At 45.8% G+C, this 21745-nt stretch overlaps 1 protein-coding gene across 1 annotated transcript; it reads right to left on the bottom strand.

The window, feature by feature from the left end:
• Window positions 1-325: 325 nt before the first annotated feature.
• LOC105068932 (major histocompatibility complex class I-related gene protein) lies at window positions 326-16723 on the bottom strand. Its single transcript, XM_010954933.3, has 6 exons — window positions 16542-16723; window positions 6376-6636; window positions 5400-5675; window positions 4163-4438; window positions 3496-3600; window positions 326-2288 (listed from the first exon to the last, which is right to left on the bottom strand). The coding sequence occupies exons 1-6, from the start codon at window positions 16624-16626 to the stop codon at window positions 2248-2250; spliced, it is 1044 nt and encodes a 347-aa protein (XP_010953235.2). The 5' UTR covers window positions 16627-16723; the 3' UTR covers window positions 326-2247.
• Window positions 16724-21745: the final 5022 nt, after the last annotated feature.

The following is a 21745-nucleotide window of genomic DNA, read 5'->3' as shown; positions in this document are numbered from 1 at the left end:
GAAGTAAGGGATGGCCCAGAAGAACTTGGAAATAGTGGGAGGGGCAGAGGAGGCCAGTCCTCTGATGGGACAGCTCGCCCTGCAACGGAGGAGTCTGGTCCAGGAGAGCCTTGTCTGACTTTCCCGCTGCTCTTCAAAGGGCTTTCCTCCCTTCCTGGTTACACTGCATTTGAAATGTACTACATTTTGGTCTGTATGTACTTAAAAAGGAAACAGAAAATAAGTTGGATTAAAAAAAAAAAGAGACAAAGAAGAAGTGAAGAGAGTCGAACAGATTTCTCATCCAGTGTTCATAACCCAAATATTAGGTGAAGATAATCCAAAATGATAGCACAGTTCTTTGTTTTTAATGTTTAGATCATGTTATCAAATAGATCATAGATTCTAGTTACCAAGTATCTGTAATCAACAAACATGAGTTAATGAATCCATAAGCTTAAAATTATTAAGAAATAGTGTAATCTTGATTCACTAGTAAATTGAAGGTTGTAAAATTTTAGGTATTATTGAAAATCATCCCTTTACATGATATTTATTTGATAACACTCTTTATATTATAAAATCCCCAAAGGGGAAACAGAAACACTACAAGTGCATTACAGAATGTCTCATCCCCACATCCTTGCCCTTCCTCCGCCTCCTCCTCTTCACCCGTGTGGGCATTTTTATGATGTGGTAAGTGTAGGGCAAGGTCCTAGGAGCACAAAAGGCTTTGATCATTTTATGTCTTTGATGAGAGTACCTTGCATTTGGAGAGATAAGATATCTACATAGGCAACATCACCTGTATCGCTGTAAGTGTTCCTCCAAAAATATTTTAAGTCCTAACTATTCTAATTGTAAACAGAACCATTCCAGAAATAAAGCTGCTCTCTTCACCGTACAACGCTGCTTAAAAGATGGTATGGAAATTGCCATGGCAGCACTAAAAGCAAAAATAAACAAACACAATTTGTGCTCTTATGCAACCCAGCTGGCACCCGGGAAGAGAAAGCAGTGGGAGCGTCATCCATGGAAGGAGGTGGGACAGTGGAGCAAGGAGCAGCCCCGACACACTGGGAGTGTCTGTACCTGTGGCTGTGATGACCAAAGCTGGAGGGCAAATGTCATGGTCACGGGAGAGCAGGGTCAAGCCTGAGGTATGTGTTTAAAGTAAGTTGTCAAAGTTGGGGCCACTGAACTAAGTGTCAGAGCTGAGGTATGTGGTGAGACAGGGTCAGTGACATGAGACAGATGAATGTGTAACTGATGGTCAACCCTGGGCCAGCAGCTACACACGGCAGGACAAGAGGTAAACGGTGGTGAGGATTTTAGAGGGTCGGGAAGATTAAGGAGGATGAAGGGGATGCCAATTCTCACAGTGGATATGGATAAAGGTGAGTCGGGCCCATCTACAACCGGTCTATGGAAGAAGGACAGAAGTTAGAACTGAAGCCTCTTCTGAGACATAAACAGACTATCATTTTTTACATTAAAAGATTGCAACTGGGTCCAAGTCTCTGTAGTTCCACTGAAGGAAGTATGTCTGATAATTCTTGTTTGTAACTTTCCCACAAAAGACAAAGAATGAAGACACCTCAACAGATCCGACCAGGTGTATCCCCAAGATTCCAAGCCACCGGGGAGAGCTGCCACAAGAACATGGCACTTTTGCTTTCTCTCAGGCTAGGAAAGGTATTAAATGATCCGGCCCTTCACAGGTCATTCTCGAAACTTGCCTGCTACCCTCACAGGGTGTCCAGCCTACCCATCTGTAGGGTCATGGTACCCACAAGCTCTGGCACAGTAAACACTCATGAAAGAAGAGAAAGGCCATCTTATGATGTAGTGAAGGGCCCTTCGGTAGTGGTATTCAAGTGGAGGCTGGATGTTCAAGCCCAAGGTACTGGAGAAGACATTTCTGGCCCTAGATTGAAGGTTCCTTCCAGCTCTGAGGTTTCTCTAACTTACCTGCAAACCATTGTTGACAGATGGGATATAAGGAAATGTGTCATGAGACAGATGATATTTAGTGGAAATGTGATAAAGGAGTCCATCCAAAGAGATTGTGAACTGACAGCCTTTCTGGAGCCAAAGAATAGATAAAATTTTGTGGCTCCTGTCTTTCTGCCATAAGTGCTCAATCTTGCAATGTCCGTGTCTGTTGTGGGCGTGGTCAAGAGCTCTGAGCGCTGGGCTTGGGTCCACCTGGGACAGAGGAGACCACGGTTCCCAAAGGAAAGACACCTAGAAAACAGCTAACTCCCATCAGTGATCAGATGGAGGAAGGTAGAGGACTCCATTTTGCTCTGAAAGGAAAAGAGTTTTTAGTCAGATAGATGCATTTTTCCTTATAGCTCAAAAATAAATACTGCAATGTTCAGCAAAGTCTGAGAAGTCGGCATTGACATTTTTAGCCTGCTTTATCAAGATTCTCTTAGTACTTGACAAACTTTAACCCAAATCCACAAACTCCAAAAAGATAAAAAGCAGGAACTCACAGTGCGTATCATTGTTGACAGGTGTGTCATTGTGAAAAAAGAAAAAAAAATTTTTTTCTTTAGCAGCTATCACAGATTGGATTGGGATTAGTGCTATATTTTACTTATAAAGAAAACATAATGACCCATTAACTCTGAGTTAATTTTCTAGTAAAGGGTTGGTGTGACTTTGATCTAATAGCATGCTTTGTTCTGTATCACCTGAATTGGGGTTTAAGTCTGTGGCTATGAAGCAAAGCCAAACTCCTGGCCCACGCTGGGTTCAAACCCATAATCCAAGTCTCATCAGTACTATGCCGTGATCAACTTGAGCGCCTAGTGAAGCCAGAGGTGGGGAATGACCTTACAAGACTAGACTGCAAGCTCCTAACAGGGATCATGTCTGTCTGTATCTCAGCATTCAATACAGTGCCTAGAACATAGCAGGCATTTAACATGTATTTATCGAATGAAGTTTTTCCCCAAGGTATCTAGAGCCTGTATGTCTCCCATTTCTCCTTTCCTTTTTCCTTTCCCTGAGTTCCATTTCCCAAAGATATCTACTCTTCCACATTTCATGTGTTGAAAGATGAATTTAGAAGAGAAAGGACTTCCATGCGATTGGGGCAGAATCATGTTTGTCAACATGAGAAAACTTACTGAAGTCTTGAAACAAAGGGCAAAAATTCCCTCAAAAATCAACAGTAATGAATAATAATGATATAGTTTGGAAAAAGACAAATTAAGGTTACTATATCTTCTTTGACCCAACTTCTAGGAAGACGGCCCACTTGGTCAGGAGTTAGACTACTTTGTTGATGTCAGGCATCACCTGTGAAACGCTCTCCTTGCAAGCATCATCCATGGTGTATGTTTCCTATATGGTAGGAGAGGTGGTCCAGGTCCTATCATTGCAAAGTGAGACCCCACCCATTTCTAAATGGAGTTTGGAGTAGCAGGAGCAGAAAATACAATTCTGTGGAGCTGAAGGAGAGACAGTCTGCAACCCCCTAGGATCCTTCCTCGTGCCTCTCACCTTGACGCCGCCTTCTCCAAGCTAGGATGCCAACTCCAGCCAGGGCAATGGCGAGGACGATGGACCCAGCAACAGCTTTCATCACCAGGGGGATAGTTTCCGATTCTGAAAGTAAGCCAATGAGGAAAAATTCACAAGTGCCCCTCCCCTTCTATGTTAACTTTTTTCCCCGTGGTCGTCAGGAAGCCAGCACTACTTTCCTTACTGTCACATCTTACTTCACAGCTCCATGGAAGGTAGTAACCTAAAACAGAGGAACAGTAGTTCCCAAAGTGCAATCCCGATCCATTAGATCTAAGCCACAATTTCCCTTTTTCATCTCCATCTTTCATATGTGCACAGGGGAGTTTTCTAGAGACCACAAGATGTGAGATGATATCATCGCTCTGACAGCTAATGGAACATGTGCCTGTGTTTTCTTGTGTTTAAATTATTTAAAAATTTTAAATGTGTAATACTCTTAAATAACAATAGATATAACCCACATAAACAAAATTGACTCTTTGGGGTCCTTGATAATTTTTAAGAGTATAAAGGAGCCCTGAGACCAAAACTTGAGAAGACATCTGATTTAACAGACCCATTCTAAAGCACACAGTGACCCATGTTCCCTGCTCGCCCCCTTTCCTCCCTGTCCCTCCCCAGACAGCCGCAGCCCAGCCCGTACCCCAGGGAACCTGGTGGACTGTGTGGACACCACCATGCTGCACGTGACAGGTGTAAACGGCGCTGCTCTGAGGCTCCAGCTCAACTGACACCCATGTCTGATAGGTCCCATCCCCACTGGGAAGAATGTCTCCAGAATCCATTTCTTGGATGATTTCTTCCCCATTTTTCTTCCAGATCATAGAAATTTCTGGGGGGTAGAAGCCATGTGCTCTGCAGTGAAGAGTGGTAATCCCTGGAGAAGTTTCTTTGCGATTTACTCTGACCAGCGGGGGCTCTAGGACGAAGGAGGCAGAGCTAATTAGAAGTGTCTTATGTACTGAGCACACACCATGAGAACTTGACAATCGCATTTCCCAGTTCATTTTCGTCATCGCAGGGAACACCTAAAACCAAGAATGACCCAGAACCCAGAGTCACCAACAACAAACTCTTTCTGCTTAAGTCATTTGGAGTTTCCTGCAACCATTAAAATTAGATGGTTATTCAGCTAGCGAGTGGGAGAGTTGAAACTCAAACTCCAGTCATTTACCTCCAAAGCAAATGCTCTTGGACAGAGAGTCCATATTCATATCTGTGGGTCAGATGCCTCCCTGAGGGGCCACCCCACCACAGCTCTGGAGAGTCCTACCATTAACAGCCACTCCTGTGGGAAAAGGCACCTTGCATCTAGGAGTTTCCCCACAGCGTGATGCAGACGTAACTCATTTTGCATAATGAGATCATATGCGAGAAGCTCTGTGTTAAGTAAAAGTTGACCGTTTGAATCATATCTTTGATGTATAAGAGGAGCTTTTTACTGGAAGGAATCTTATCATAAATCCTTTAGTAAAGCAAAGACCCTCTACTTGTCTTCTCTGTAAGCTCAGATTTTCACTCATACTGGTGGTGTGTGAGCCCTGGGTTACTACACAACCTGAAGGATTGCATCACCTCCCAAAGTATTTCCCAAATTATCATTGACAAGAGATGGAAGGATTTGCCTCACTGGATCCCACCAAAAGGAGGTGTTCCTGGAGGTATTCCACTCTGTCAAGACAAGTGAAATTGCTGGATGTCATCAAAATGCTGATTAAAAAGTAACTAGCGAGAGTTTTCGTGGGGAGTTCCAGATCACCAAAGTCCAACGAATGAAATGGATTTCAGAATAGGGTGACTTTAACTTAGATTAGAGGATGTTCTGTATAAATCCACGCATTCTAACGATGTGGGGATGAGGTGTTCTCCCCCCTCTTTACCTGTCCTCTGTAGGGTATCTTTCCCATACTCCAGGAATCTCTTTAAGCAGGCAATACATTCTTCTTCCAGCCAGTTCTTCTGATACTGTAACTCATGCCGATTGGCCTCCCATGCCCGCTTGGTGATGTGAGCCACGTTATCCATAGCCATCCAGGACAGGGTATCTTTATTGAAGATGAGGAAATCCTGTCCGTCATATGCATATTGGAGAAACCCTGTGGTGCTTCCATCCTCCAGCAACTCACAGCCCATCATTCTCTGGTAAGTGTGAAGCCCTGGAATACACATGCAGGCAGGAAGGGAGGGGTTGACATGGGGATGTGGAGGTGGGTGCCCAGGCGATGTGACTGGGGGCTTGTCTGGAAGCATCCTCTGCCCCGGAATACATCACTGCACAGGCCCGCCATGGCATCACTGAGTCTCTAGGAGGTTCCTGTGATGTCAGCTCACCTATCAACAGATAATCTGTGGAGTACCTACTGCATGCCAAAGGAGTATGATAATTCCTGCCTGGGGACTTAGCCTATACTGGGAATGACTAATAAACGTTTTAGTGCTGTGGAGGAGGGAGAGATATACAGGAACCAGAAATATCCCTGGGAGAGTTAAACGTAGTAAGTTAACATAGTAAGTAACGTAGTAAGTTATGCGTAAGTGAGCACCTCACCGAGCCTGGCCACCAGGAAATGGCACACACCACAGCCACATTCAGGATGGGAAAGGGGAGCATACAGGTCAGCAGCCTGAACGGGGACGGGACAGGGGTACGGGGGCAAAGGGCTCCTGGGGAAGAAGCAGACAACTTGGAAGACGCCCAGGACAGATGGCAGGCACCGAACCCCATCATCCAGACTGTCCGAGCTTTGCCAAAAGAACGCAGCTCAGCAACTGCTCACATTTGCTGCCAGCCCAGGGACCTCTCTACTGGGACGGGAGCAGGAGATGACAAGAGTCCACCTCTGCTGCCTTCATCACCTGAGTGATTGTAGTGATGCCGCAGCTGCTTCAGTTCCACCGTGAACGTCTGCTGCCAGCCCCGCAGCAGCTGCGTGTGCCTCTCCCAGTGATCAGGCGCCAGGTTCTCCGCCACCCACAGGGCCCGCGGCTCCTTCCGCCGAGAGACACTGTCATATGTGGTGATGGGGTGAGAATCCACGTACCCAACTGAAATAAATTCGGGGATCCCATGGCCGGGATCGGAAACGCCCAGGCGAAAGTATCTCAGAGAGTGAGACCCTGGGAGGGAGGCAAAGAAGACAGAAATTTAGAGTCACAGATGAGCCCGACCTACAAGCTGCGTTCCATTTAAACCTCACGTTAGTCGTCCGTGTTCGGCCGCACCCGTTTCTCTGGGGACCCAGCTGCTGCTTCCTCTGACAGAATCACAGAGCCCAGGGACGGGGACCTGGAGAGGACTCGAGAGCTTTAGCCGAGACTTGAAGCCTGTTTTGTTCAGGTTTGGAAACCTTAGGAAGCAGTTTTACAGGTAACTCAGCTTGGAAGTCAAGTAGAGTGTTCTGTGGGGGGCGGGGGGAGAGCCAGGACCACCCACTGGAGCCCCCAGGGAGAGCTGTCCCTGAGGGACTCTGAGGGTTTGAAAACCTTGAAAACCTAACACCACCGCCTCGCCATTTTACCAACAAAGGCTCCAGTGGATAAATGAGGGCCCCCACCTCTCCACTGTGCATGCACACGGGTGTACGCACGCACACACACTAGTCCCCTTGACTGACCCACAGTGAAAACCCACATAAGGACTCAGGTGTCCCAGAGAAAACTTTTTAAAAGCATAGCACTTTTCCCGTTATACCAAACCAGCCCTGTCAACCACATTTTCCCATACTTTCTACTTTTTCCTCTGTCCACACGTCATGATAAGAATCATGAGAATCACTCAGGGTCAAAAGGAGGCTAAAATGGAACAAAACTGGCGCTCTCTGCCGCTTCCACACTGAACATCTCTTGGCTCATCCAGGAAGCTCCTGGGCCGGAGGAGACAGATGAGGCAGTTTCCAGGCAGTGGGATGGGTGTCATGATCGGGTCAGTGCAGGGTGTGGGCCCTCAGGGAAGACTTTCCAGAGAAGAAACATCTTAGGGGAGATCTCGGGACAGGCAGGAGGTGAGCAGGCAACAAGGCTGGGAAGGGACACAGGAGGGAGGATGTGGGGACCACGTGTGCAGACAGGATGTGGGACAGTGTGGCCCGTGGAGGGAACCAATGGCCCAGGACCGCTGGAGCACAGCAAGCATCACAGAGAAGACTGGGACAGACGACACCTGAGAGGCAAGCAGAGCCCAGGCTGAGAAGGCCAAGGGCCTCCCTGCCGTGCCAAGAAGCTGCAGGGATAAGGCGCTTGGCACGATGCCCTTCTTCCCTAACTCTGCTCAGCGCTGTCTGGAAATGCCCATAGCCCAGCCTTTTGTCCGGCTGCCTCTTGCCATCCTGACCCATCTAAATCCTCCCCAGTCAAAAACCAGCTCCAAAGACACTCCCAGGACCAGCCCTGACATTTGCATGCTTGAGTCAAGAGGATTAAGGAGGCCCACAGTCCAGAGATCCAAATATTTAAAAGGGATAAATCAAGCTAACAAACTGCTAAATAACTTGTATCTTCCACCTTGACAAATATCCTTTCATATGACCTCAAAGGCCAAGTTCAAATTTAAAACTCTCAGACTTTGCGGTGGCACAGAGAAAGCTGGCCTGAGACCCTTGGCCTGAGTCCCAGCTCTTTCTCTACCTACCCCAGCTCCTCCCAGCCCTGCTACAGGCCTTGTGCCCACATGCAGACATCACTGCTCTCTCATTCAAGCTCCAGCCACAAACACTGCCTCTTTGCTACCTCTTGGGCCTACTAGAACCCTCACCAGCAGCCTAGTCCAGCCTTAGGCGAATGGACCAAAGGAAGAGGCCTGTGTAAACCCAAACAGCCCCAAGTCATCTAGGCAGCCAACTGCAAGCTCTCGGACACCTGCAGTTTGATACAGACACAGGGCGAGCACCTCCCCTTGACCTCCTGGATTACTCGCTCTGCGGGGAAGGATGTGGATAGGGGAGGGCTGGAGCAGGGCCCTCTAAAGTGTGAGGCCACATTCACAACTTCTCTTGCCCGTGTCTAAGGGCTGGACTTAGACATCACTTCCCCTGATTTTTTCCAGGCAGCCCATACCGACGCTGTTGTCCCTTTTGTGAGCTCCCCGAGTACTTAGACCTTTGGGCATGGCCCTTGGCATTGCGGAGAACCTCGGAGGGGTGTCAGGCCCCCATTCCCCAGGCTGAATACCATTTAATGATGTTCACACCTTCCTCTTCATTTATAAATACATATTTAAGAAGAAAGCCAAACTGAAAGAAAACCAGTTCACAAAATGGTTGGGTAAGTTTTGTTCATGAAAGTCTATAATTTTCTTTTTTCTAAAACTGTTTCTGAAAGAATTCATAACGGCAGATTATCTTTTAGAACTGACTGCCCTAAGGCCAGGGAACACTTACCTTAATTACGAGGGGAGATAGGGTTCTCTGAGACTGAACCAGGCCTGCTGGGCCCCTTCCAACAGAAGACACCAGGTCTGTAAACACAGTGCAAGCTCCCCGTTCTCCCTGCTCCTCTAGCTGGGGAAGGGGCAACGTGGCAGGGTTCAGAGCAGGCACTAACCCTGGAGGTTGTATCCTGCATGTCAGCTGCAGAGCTGAGCAAGACGGAGGCTGGTCTCCCCCAGGCCTGGGCTGAGCATAAGGGCCCCAAAGTCCTTCTACTCTGCTTTGATCTTTTATTCCACACCCCTTTCCCTCCCTGTGGGGTAGCAGCTGGGGTGGGGAGGCAACTCAGTGGACGCCTCTGAGGCTGGATATAAGATCATCGTAAAAGTGTTGGTTCTTATGAAAACAAGAGCCAGGTAAAGCAGAAGCACCAATTCTCTCCCCAAAACAACAGCTGCCTCTGTTCTCTTAATCTTTATTCACCCTCTGCCCACTTCTCAGTCCTAAGGTACTGAAAACTGGGACTCGGCTTCTTCCCTCTGTACTTCCCGCAAGGCCTAGCACAGGGAGCCTGGCCCATGGTGGGAGCTTCTTAAATATTTGTGAATTAAACTGTCAGTAAAACACTTTGTTTCTCTCCTTCAAAACAATGAAATATGCTGAAATGAATAAGAATCTATTTAATCTGGAACTTATATTTTAAAAAAAAGTACTTTTCATAAAGGCCAGGCTGGTGAGTGGGGAGCAGAGCTGAAATTTAAGTTACATCCAGTCCGAAGTCTGCAAAAGGTACATATGCTTGAGTCTGCAACAGATTTTGCAAACAGTTCTATTTCTCCCCCTCTGGAAAGGTCTGGTGGCTGCTCTGCAGATATGCACGTGTTTAAAGATGGAGGCCAAAGGAAGAGCAAGTCATGAAGATCAGTTCCCACACTCTCTTATTAATCGTTTGTGTATTCAACAAACATGTGAGCACCTCCTCTGTGCCACATGCTGTTCCAGGCCCTGAACACACCATTGACAAAACAGATAAAAATGTGTGCCCTTCTGGAGCCTACATCCTCACGGAGGAGGGGAGGAGGGAAGACGATATAAGATAAATACACATAACATGTCTTTTTTCAAGCAATGGAGAAAAATAAAACAGCAAAGAGGACTAAGCTTTATAATTTTAACCATCAATAGTTAAGGAAGGCACCCTGAGAAGGTGACTTCTGAACGAGTGCCTGCAGGGAGTGACGGGGCCAGGCAGACATCTGGGGACCGCAGCCCAGGCGGGCGGTGGGGGTGGGGGCTGTCCAGAGGCCCGGCGGAAAGGACACGCATGGCACACTCCGGGGGCAGCAGTGAGGCCTGGGGCCGGAGCCGAGGGAGTGAGGGGAAGAGAAAGAGACAGGAATGCTTCCTCAGTTACTGATGGCAAAAACGTCACAGAAATCAAACTCCAGGCACAGAATGGGAGAGGGGAGGGAAGAAGGAATTTGAAAGGAGACTGTGTTACTGATTGGGATAGCACTTGCCTTGGAGTCTGGGTTTCCTTTTATGACATCTGAGGTCTACATGCTTGGTAGATGCCAACAAACAAAATAAAATAAAATAAAATAAAAGTATTAACAACTTGGGGCATTACTGCTCAACAGGATTTATTCTAAGCGAGTATCAGTGACATCATCTCTACTCACATTGCTTAGAATTCGTGTAATTTCGCTTTCTTGTAAAAATGTAACTTTATAAAAATCCGCATTGTCCAGAGTTTATAAGAGGTAAATAGAGAGACACATGGTCTGTTGCTAACACTGTCCAAGGACAGTGGAATGCCCTTTTCTCCAGCCTCCATCTCAGTCTAATTCCTGGTGTAGGAGCAGTTTTTCTCCACTAGCCAGCCCTGACTTCAAAGGCTGCTCTGCCCCTGAAGGCTGGCCTCCATCTGCCGGTCATCTGCCCGTCCGCCCTCGTGCAGCCGCGGCGTGGCTCTGCTCCAGGAATCACAGCCCTGTCCCCTTCGTTTGCCATGGACCCAATTACCCATCTGGTGTGTCCACAGGTACAAGTCATGCTTGCTCCTTAGCTGGGCTTCCAAAATGCTCCCTCAGCTGTGACGGGAAGCTGGCTGACAGATGTGAAGTCAGTAACTCAGAACAGCAAAGGCAGGGGAAGCCAGTGGTACCCTTTCTCTCACGGTACATCAGACCTTGTGATAAGTTATATCCTACGGCCATGCTGCCCGGATGACGGGATTTCCACTATAACTATGAAGGTTGAATCATCTGAAAAGACCTGTATTTGACCGTTTTTAATCTACCAAAATGGCAATTTCATATGATTCCATCTAACCTGACTATTTCTTCTTGCTGCAATAATTATGAAACTAGGTTCTCTCTCCCTTTCCATGAACAGATTATCAGCAGCAACTCACTTATGGAACTGAAATTTACAATTTCGAATTTGGTCCAGGCCAGTCAAGCGGCTTCTCAAAGGGCACCTGCTACTCTGTCCCAATAGCCCGTGACAGACGTTGCTGGAACGCCCAAACCACCCAGCCTAACAGCAGTTAGACCAGACGCTAACCAGTGACTGTATGTCCTCAGTGATGTGCCCTTTAACCTGGACCATTTTGACAAAAGGCTGTGAAAATCACTGGATTATAAAATAATTGATAAAGTGTTTTCAGGTATTCGTCGATAGGGGAAACTGATATTTACTGAGTTCCTTCAAACATGAACAAGGAATCATGAGACAGTGTGAGGAAGGGAACATACCAGACACCAGTCACTTCCTCCAGGAACTTAAGTATTATCGGACAGCTAAAGCACGTGACGTAAACGAATGCAACACGAGAACACGTGACGGCAGACAGTAAGTGCCACAAAAGAGGTACCCATAGGGGTAGGAGGTATAGCTCAATGGTAGATTGTGGACTTGGCATGCACGAGGTCCTGGGTTCAATTCCCAGTACCTCCGTTAAGGGGAGCGGGTGAAGAAGAGGTACCACCGGAGTACTCCAGCAGCTAGAGGAGAGAGCGCCTACTCTCACATGGAGGAATCCAGGAATGCCACAAGGAGGAGGTGGAAAACCTTCTGGGAAGTTGGGCCTTCCGTGCACCGTGAAGGGCAGCAAAATCAGAGTCACAACCCTCAGAACTGCACCGATTTCTTCTTTCTTTCTTTTTTGTATTATTTAATTATTTTACTTTGGCTGGAGGGCAGGAAACTAATTTGTTTTTACAGGAGGTACTGGGGCTTGAACCCAGGACCTCGTGTATCCTAAGCATGTGCTCTACCACTTGAACTAGAGCTCTACCCTCTCCCCCAGAACTGCACTGATTTCTTGAGCACGTGCCATATAGTAGCTACCATGCTAAGCCTTTGATAAACTTGAGTTACATTTATTTACTCCTCACAGCAACCCTTTGAGGTAGGTCTTAAAATTCCCTTTGCACAGATAGAAAAGGGGTGCAGAGAGATGAAGAAAATTGCCCAAGATCATCCTTAGAATCCTTAAGTGAAGGACCCGGGAATTACACTCTGGCCTCTCAGGCGGGAAGCCCCTCTGCCTTAGACTACCCAGCTGGTCCTAAGCAGAGGCACTGCCCCATCCCAGGCTCTGTTTCAGGCTCCTGGGCCAGCTCACCATTGCTCTCTGCCGCCCCCTTGTGTCAAGGATGACTCACTGTCTTGGATTTCCCAGTTCCTGGGGGCCCGGGCCCAGACCTTCCTACAAGTGTGTGTGGGTCCTGATTGGATAACTGGTTCAACAAAGTCCCAATTATTTGCTGGCCCTCCCAAGTAGCCCAATGCCTTAATACAGTCAAAATGATTGTGATTCCTGGGAACCACTCTCTGGAATTCAAGACATCGTGAGAATGAGGGGGAGAAGTGGAGGGTGATATTTTTAGTCAAGAGAGCCTTTGGACACTTCTCAAACTATGCAGTGATGTGGGCGGTTCTCTGCGCATTAAGAGCTGCCAGTCCCTCTCCTAACAACTCCTCTCACTACAGGCCAGGAAGTGCTGAATGTAACAGTTTGACTTCTTGGTTACTCTTTTGAGGCTACCCTTCGGAGGTTACCAATGTCTCCTTTCATTTAAGATTTATTCTTTTCTGAATTTCCAGTAGGCACAGTCCTAGCTGCTAGGGATACGGCAATGAACACACCAAAGCCCCAGCCCACTGAGCTCCTTTCTAGAAGGAAGACTGGCAATAGATAAATATCTGATACAAGATTAGCTGATAGTGGTTGTGGAGTGAAATAAAGCAGGGAAAGGAGACAGAGTATGAAGACGACTGATCTTTTAGGTAGAAGGACCAGGGATGGCCTCTCCAAGCAGGTGGCATTTGAGCAGCGATGTGAATGAAGTAAGGAAGTGAGCCATGAAAGAAGGACCTTCCAGACACAACAGCAAGCCCACGTCCTCAAGGTTGCTGCATGCTCCACGTGATGAGGAGTGGTCCCCAAGGAGACCACTGGGGGCCACACAAAGATTTGGAGAAGCTGGTGGGCTTTGTTCTCAGTACTCTCTGTATACAAGGATGACCATACGTCTCCTATTTCCCTGAAGAACTGCAATTTTATGAGTTTTATTCTTTTTAAATGATTCATTGAAATTGCAACCAAAAGTGATCTGGTACTTATACTCTTGAAAGGTTTTCCATAATAAATATAAATTTGGACGTCAGAAAGAATGTCCTTTCTCATCTGTCTCAATTTGGGTTTCATAAAGCAAGTGTTTAAGGAGCCACGTGTTTGATCTTTAACCTAGGCCCCCTCCTTCCAGCTCTTGGCAAATCCTCTGGAGTAAGAGCATGATTGAGGTCAATGGATTTTAGTGAGAATAGAAAGATACTCCAACTAGTTAGGAGAAAATCTACAAATTAGTTGAATTGCTCAGATTTAGACGGATTCAATGTCAACCAAGAAGAAGACGGCCTTAGGGGAGTAAAACATTATCTTGGAGAAATTTCCACTGCACATACCTTGGCAACAGCTCCATGGAAACAGACTGAAGTCTAGTAAAGTCTACAGCAAATGCCCATATTTTCGCATGTTAACTCTTTGAACTCAAGGTCATTTCTAAGCAGATCATCCTCAAGTCTGTCTTTTAACACTAGCCTGGTTGACAATTTAGGGGGCTTATCCATCATCAGTCCTTGTCTGTGAAGGACTCTGTCATTCATGAAGCAGACTGATACATCCATGGAGTGATGAGTCGTATCAAGAGACTGGCCTTGGCTATTTCAGGATCAAACACAGAAGCCACATATGGCTCTGCAAGAGAGATCCCCCTGCGTGCTCCACCCTGACTACACCCACCTACATCACTAGCTCAGTTTCCCACGGGCTGAAATGAAGAACAAGATGAGTTGTAAAGCATGAAATATCTTTCTTTTTCATACAAACTCCGCACTGGAGTAAACCACAGTTGTGAGTTTGCAGTCACTGTTGCTGCCCACATTCTCCAGGCCTCACGGTCAGGTCACTTTAATTTCTTAGGGACGTCACCTTGGAATATAAATTTACTCAGAAGTCAACTATTAAATGCCAACTGGTCACTAGGGAATGCCAGGGAAATAAAGAAGAGAAAACTGAGGGGCTCTCTCCCCGCGTTTAACAGAGCCTTGAAGGAGAGATTCTTGTAAACAGAGAATTATAACACTGTGAGCAGGAGCCATGGGGGGACAAAGGAAAGCGCGGCCTCCTGCAGGCTGTGGAGTCGATGAAAGCAACGCACTGGAGGCGATGCTGGCATGATCTTGACATTGAACTGTGATCCCAAGTCCTCTGGTGTCTCCTCCCTGCATTTCCATGTCTACAAGCTCCTACTCAGGGCCAGCATTAGGCCGAAATATCAAGCAGACCGAGTCTTTTTTCATAACCTCGTCTTCCTTCCCTGTCAGCATCCCTCAGTGCTCAGGAACACTCAGTCAGGGTTCTGGCAGGCAACAGCCTTCGCTCCAGATGAGTGACATGAAGAAACTTTAATGAAGGTATGGGCCAGGTTAAGGGAACAAATGAGGGATGATGGGGCACCCCGAAGCCAGCAGCTATAGGAAGCCACTCCTACCCCTAGGGTTGCAGAGATAAGAGTAGCAACTAGTGTTACTGAAGCCCAGTGGGAGCTAGAACCGTGAAGAAGGGGCTATTCCAAGAAAACAACAATGCAGAAGGACGCAGCTACGACCAGAGACACTAGAGAAGGAGGGAAAGGAGGAAGAAGGAAATAATACCCCAGCCTCTCTGATCGCTCTCCTTTCAGTGTCTCCTATTGGGTGAATCCAAACAGAAATCGGCTTGTAGCAGTCAGTCGCCCAAGGCACAAGACAGGACTGAGAAGGATGAAGTTGAAGGAGTCAGAGGAAGAATAAACAACACAAAGTGACCTCCCCTGCCCTTTATACTTGACTGGTTTTATTTCTCATTCCACTAGTCATCTAAGTGCCAAGCGTCCACATCCAGAGGGGCTGTGATGTTGTGGGAGAGCCCTGGACTGCGGGCTAGGAGACCTGCGTGCACTTCCAAGTCTGCTTATCCTGTGAGCTGAGTCAGCCTCTCCGGGCCTGGGTCTCCTCCTCGTGAAATGGGAATATTTTCTTAGCCTGCCACAAGGGTTAGAGAGACCGTCACATGAAACGTTATGTGTAGGGGACATTGTGGTCACCTTCTTGGAGAGTCCTTTAAGGATCAAATACAGGTAATATATAGGGTTTTCGACCTTCTAGAAATATCACCCTTTACCTCCCTCCTCCTTTCCTTTTTTCATCCTGTGTCTCTTACCCTCATCCCCAGTCCTTCCCATTTCTGACCTGAATGGTGGGACTTTTCTGGATTAAATTTCTATACAAACAGAACCCCCGTCTGTCTTGTTCAGTGTCATGTCCACAACAGTGTCTGGCACATAGTAGGCCATCAACCAATATTTGTGCAATTAACACACCGCTGATTTGAAAGAGCTCCTTCCTGTCCTGCTCATGGATCTCCGCCTATGTAGGTGGCCCAGGCCCACCCGGCCCCCTGGGAGTGTGGCCCCTAACTGGGCAAGTGGTCCCTTAGGGCAGAGAAGCCCGGTGCTTCCAACCTAGAGGCCTTCTTACGTGCTTGGGGCAACAGAGGGCCTCTGCTTCCCTTCTAACGTGGGTCTCCTAAACAGTGAGGCGCTCCTTCTGCTCAGCTGATACCGCCTGCACCCAGTCAACAAGTGCAGAACCGTGCTTCTGTCTTTCTGGGAACCTGTGCTACAGGTAGGGCTTGTGGTGAGGAGGGAAAAGAAGTAACCCTGAAGAGTGGATCTGCTCCCTGTTCAATGGCCCTGAAACCCTGACTGCATCCTCATGAGACTTGCCAAGCTAGTGGAGAGAAAAAACAAAAGTGAAAGAAATAAGCAGAAAAGAAAGAGAGCATGCTCAGAAGGGGAGCAGGAAGTTACCCAAAGGGTCTTTCCAGAATGGCTCCCATCCCCTCAGAAGGTGGGTGACATCAAAATCCTGCCCAACACGAGCTGGAAAACCGCGCAGCTAGTCTATCACTCCGACAATTCCTGGGTTTAATAAACACACTTATCCGCCCCTGGCTTCTTTATTTCACCAGAAGTTTTAGGAAGTTGCTGGTTCCCCGAGGCTGCCTCAGCCGCGGGCTTGGGAGCAAAGAGAACTTGGGGTACTCACGAGCGTCGCTGTGCTTCGCCGTTAATACAACGATGAGTGGTAACAGGAGCACCATCGGCCCCTCTGAAGTCCTTCTCTTTCCCATTCTGTTAACCGAAGCACTGACAGATCCCTGCTGGTCTTTCAAGAACCTATACACGCGGCTCTGGAGTGATTCAGCAACTGAGCGACACTCAGGGCTCTCTCCCAGTAAAAACAGGGGAAATCGTGTTGTCAGTTGCTAGGTAGAATAGAGAGAAAACAAAGTCCCGCCTTCCGCAGTGCTCTTTAACCCTTTGTTGGTCCTAGACTCTGCTTGCTCCTTTTGCTGTGTCCATCTTGATTCTGCTCCCAACTTTCTTTGTTTTGTTTTGTTTTTTATTGAGTTATAGCCAGTTTACAATGTTGTGTCAATTTCTGGTGTACAGCACAATTTTTCAGTCATACATGAATATACATTTATTCGTTTTCATGTTTTTTTTCACTCAACTTTTAAATATTGATAGAGCACAGCTATGTGAAAGACACAGGGAACACAAAGATTAATTATATCTGGTCCCTCAGGGAGCTCAGAAGAAAAGGAGCCTTTGCTTGTTGGCTGGAGCTTAGATTTCACCCCAAGGTCCATTAGAAAGAGTCACACACAGCTTCCAGGACATGGAACTCCCTGCTCTGGCTTCCTACAGTGCCACAGTCTGATACAGTCTGTCGCACAGCGACTGTCCTGTCGTTCTTAGCACAGGTCTTTCCTGCTGCTCTAGCACCCAGCACAATAGCTCAAAAAATGCTTGTGGAATTTAAAAGATTGAGAAAAAGCCTAAAAGAGGATTTTGAGGGGCACCTGCTTGGCTTGCTTGGTTAGCAACCCTCAGCGCCAAGCCATGGCTACATTGTCATCAGGAGAGCATGATGAATTCGGAAACAGAAGCTTAAACTTGTCCAGGGAGTTGGAGGACAGGCTCAGACAGGAAAGAGGAAATGGAGGTGAGTGGGAGGGATGAGGGGGAGGTAAGCCCACCAGGCAGGCTGGCTTGCTCTCTGGTTCAGGGGCATGGGTTTGCATCCCAGCTACCTGACCTTGGGCAGAGTCCCATATTGCACTGGGGCTCAGTTTTCTCAACTATGAAAGCAAATCCTGGCATCCATTTCACACAGTTGTTGAAGAATTAGATGAGAGTATGTTTATGATGTACCAGTAAGCAGTAGAACATATTGGTTTCCTTCTGTGGGAGGCTGGATAACGTCCCCTTCCCTGCCCTAAACATGTCCACATCCTAATCTCCAGAATCTGTGAATATGTTACCTTATGTGGCAAAAGGGATTTAGCAGGTAAGAGTAAATTAAAAATCTTGAGATGGGGAGATGATCCAGGATTACCTGGTGGGTCCAATCACAAGGGTCTCATAAGAGGGAGGCAAACAGGCTCTAGAACTGGAAAGAGAAGGAGCAGATTCTCCCCAGAGCCTCCAGAGGGAACAAAACCCTGCCAACACTTTAATTTTAGCCCATGGAACCCACCTAGGGAGGTCTGACCTCCAGAATTGTAAGAAATACATTTGTGTTGTTTTAGGGCACTTGGTTTGTGGTGATTTGTTATAGCAGCAATAGGAAACTGTATGTCTTCCACTTCCCAAAAGAGAGAAAGAAGCCAAATAATGAAATTAATATTTGACACCCTCTCGGCATCTCCCAGCACCTTCACTTCTCAGATTTCTTTCCTCCTTCCCTCCTTTGCTCTTCCCTTACTTCTTCACTTAGCAAATGTGGGGCACCCATGTGCCCCTCCCAGGGCCCCCAGTAGCCCCAGGTAGCTCTCACTAGCACTGGGGGTCCATGGCAGTGTATTTGTTCCTCTGAATTGCTGTTCATATCTTGTTCGAAAACTGCCAACTGTATTTTGACCTCCTACATTTACATTAAAAAAAGTAGGTATGGTGACGATGTTTTTCATTCTTAAAGTCATTTTATCCTAAGTGCAAATTAGCAAATACAATCCAGAAAACTTGAAAAAAAACCCACCAAAAAACAGAGTAATAAGGTAAAAAAATCACTCCTCAAGAAGGCAACTGTAACATTTTAGTGTACGTCTTTTCAGTGCTTTTGCTATGACTACACACACACACACACACACACACACATTTTGGGGGTTCATTTTACCAAAACAGGGATTCACGTTCTGATTTTTTTTGTAATTTATTTTTCACTTAGCAATTTCCTAATATCAACCTGCATTTTTTATGGCGTAGCTTTAATAGTGCTTAAATTTTTAAATAAACAGATTTGATAACAATCAAGGTCTTCAGGGACAAGTGAAGACTGCGCCACTAGGCCAGGAGACATTGGGGTGGGGAGTGTCATGTGCTTTCTCCCTGCGAACCAGCTCTACCTCTGAGCAATCGTCTATCCTTGAATCTCAAGCTGTATTTTTCAAAGTGGCTTGTGTTTACCTTGTTTATTACGGATCCCTTTAATTATATCTTTGGCTTTTAATACTTCCTTTATTATATATATATCTTAAGGCCCTTCTGAAGAATCTGACCCATTTACAAATGGGACAAGTCATCCTCAAAAATTAGAAGACAAATTATTAAGTTAGCAAGAGGGTCTTTTTCATTAATTCTGTTGTTTCCAATATACTGTAATGTATTTTATCATGTTCAATAAGTAGTTTCCTCTGGGCTGTTTTAAAAAAAGATTCAAAAGGGTGTATAATAATAAGACACATGGCGTGCGCACATGTCTGTGAAATCTGATTTGAGCCACTTTCTGGGCTCAGGTAAAATGCATTCCCCAGTTTGGGGGCAAGGTTAGCCCTTATACAAACGGGCAGTAGAGTTCTGTCAAAGAACATGGGTTCTTACAAAGAACATGGGTTTAGGAGTCAGACAAACATTTCAAATGGGGCTCTGTCACTTCCTACCTATGAGACTTAAAAAATTTTTTTTCTTCCAGTTTTATTGAGATATAATTGACATATAGGACTGTGTACTTTTAGGGGAGGGAGTGAGATGTAATAAGGTTGTATTTATTTATTTAAATGGAGATACTGGGAATTGAACCCAGGACCCCATGCTTGCTAAGCATGCATTCTACCACTGACCTAAACCCTCCCCCTCTACCTATGAGAGACTTTGGGCAAATTATTAACCTCTCTAATCCTCAGATTTCTCTTGTGGAAAATGGGGGTTATAACAATATCTGCCTCGCAGAGCTGTTGAGAGGATTCAGTGAAATCAGCAGTGGTGGAACCAATAGGTGACTTGTCACTTCTTGGGACTTAGAGCATCATCATCACACACACACACAATCGCCATCCCAAATAAACCAGTAATTTAAGAAAATACCGTGGGTCTGCCATGTAACCTCAGTTCAAACCTCCTAGCCCTGCTGTCCAAACAGGTTACATGCTAAAACCAGCCCCGTGTAGAAATTCTGGAGCCACTTCTGAAGAGTATGCGTGTATATCACTTAGCACCGGGTCTGGTACATCGTAAGTAAATGTTAGCAATCGTTATGACTGTTATTATCACTCACTAGTTTGCGGAGAGAGATCATGGTTTTTCCTTCCCTGAGCTCTGGCAAATTCATAGAGGATGGTAAAGGTCATACCTGCCCTCCTATAATGGTCCAAATTCACTGTTTTGTCAAGAAGTTCACTAAATTCCAATCATGTATTTTAACTTTAAGCGCTCACTAATATCCATTCATTCGTATGTTTCTAACTTGCCTTATTCTAAAAAGGACTTAAAACTGCTAACCTTTGATGTATTTTTTTATACATGGTCACTTGGCTCTCTCACTTACCTTTCTTCAATTTTTCTTCTCTTTTTTACTTTTTATATTTCTGATTATCCAAGTAAATATTTCATTGTCGAAAACTGCCAAACTTTAAGTAGAAATCATGTCATAGATACAATTTTGTGTCTTGCTATTTTCAATACATGTCATTACACACTTTTAAGCAGCATTTCTAGTGACCATCAAGTGGACAGTCCATAAATTTTTAATCACTTCCTAGTGTTGGATATATAAATTGACGAAAATTCCTGTTGGTTTATTTTAATCAGTGAGTAGATAAGGGTGGAGGTGTTGGTAGCAACCAAGGAGAGGAAAGAAAACATGACCAGTGTGTGGATATTTCCTGTGGTGGGTTCTGGGAAATGCAGACAGCCAGAGCCAGGTCAGTGGAAGCCAACCAGAGCGAGCATTTCCTGGAGTGTTCCAGAACACACACATGCATAGCAGGACTTTGAGAAGACTGCGATAATGATGAAGAGTATAATACCTAACTTCTACATCACGCTTTTCTTTCTGACTCTGTCTTGTTTCGAAAAGAATTTAGGGGAACCTCCACAACAAAAAGACAAACAACACAATTTAAAAATGAGCAAAGGGGGGAGGGTATGGCTCAGTGGTAGAGCACATGCTTAGCATGCACAAAGTCCTGGGTTCAATTCCCAGTACTCCCATTAAAAAATTACCCACCCTGCCAAAAACAAACAAAATAAAAATGAGCAAAGGACTTGAGGAGACATTTCTCCAAAGAAGATATACAAATGGCCAATAAGCCATTTGTTTTTATAGAGAGAAATTTCTCAAAAAAAATGTATTTAAAGTTTGGCAATATTCTACAATGAAATGTTTACATGAAAAGATGCTTGACATTACTAATTATTAGGGAACAGCAAATCAAAACCACAGAGACAGCACTTCACACTCATTAGGATGGCTACTCGAGAAACAAAACCACACATACAGAAAATAACAGGTGCTGACAAAGACGTGAATAAGTTGAAATCCTTGTGCACTGTTACTGGGAATGTAAAATGGTGCAGCCACTATAGAAAACAGTCTGGGAGTTCCTGAAAAAATTAAAAACGGAATTGCCATATGCTCCAGCAATTCCGAGTATATACCCCAAAGAACTGAAAACAGGGTTTCAAAGAGAAATTGGTACAGCCACGTTCATAGCAGCATTATTCACAGTTGTCAAAAGGTGGAAGCAACCTAAGCATCCCTCAGCAGATGAATGGATAAACAAAATGTGGTACAGACATACAATGGAATATTAGTCAGCCTTGAAAAGGAAGGAAATTCTCACACATGCTGCAACCTGAATGAACTGTGAGGACATTATGCTAAGTGAAAAAAGCCAATCACAGAAAGACAAATACTGAATGATTCCACTTTTATGAGGTATCTAGAGAAGTTGAATTCATTGAGAT

Source organism: Camelus bactrianus, chromosome 21, assembly GCF_048773025.1.
Source record: "Camelus bactrianus isolate YW-2024 breed Bactrian camel chromosome 21, ASM4877302v1, whole genome shotgun sequence".
Taxonomy (NCBI): Eukaryota; Metazoa; Chordata; class Mammalia; order Artiodactyla; family Camelidae; genus Camelus; species Camelus bactrianus.
Note: the sequence above shows the minus strand (reverse complement) of the source record. Positions and strands in the feature narration are given on the sequence as shown.

What these genes read in the sequence shown, in the direction of transcription:
- LOC105068932 (XM_010954933.3), bottom strand. Translation starts at nt 16,626, where the DNA reads ATGGGAAAGAGAAGGACTTCAGAGGGGCCGATGGTGCTCCTGTTACCA. An exon ending in GGCGAAGCACAGCGACGCTC is followed by an intron (nt 6,637 to 16,541) that starts GTGAGTACCCCA and finishes CCTCCCTCCCAG; the next exon opens with GGTCTCACTCTCTGAGATAC. An exon ending in AGTCCACCAGGTTCCCTGGG is followed by an intron (nt 3,601 to 4,162) that starts GTACGGGCTGGG and finishes GCTTACTTTCAG; the next exon opens with AATCGGAAACTATCCCCCTG.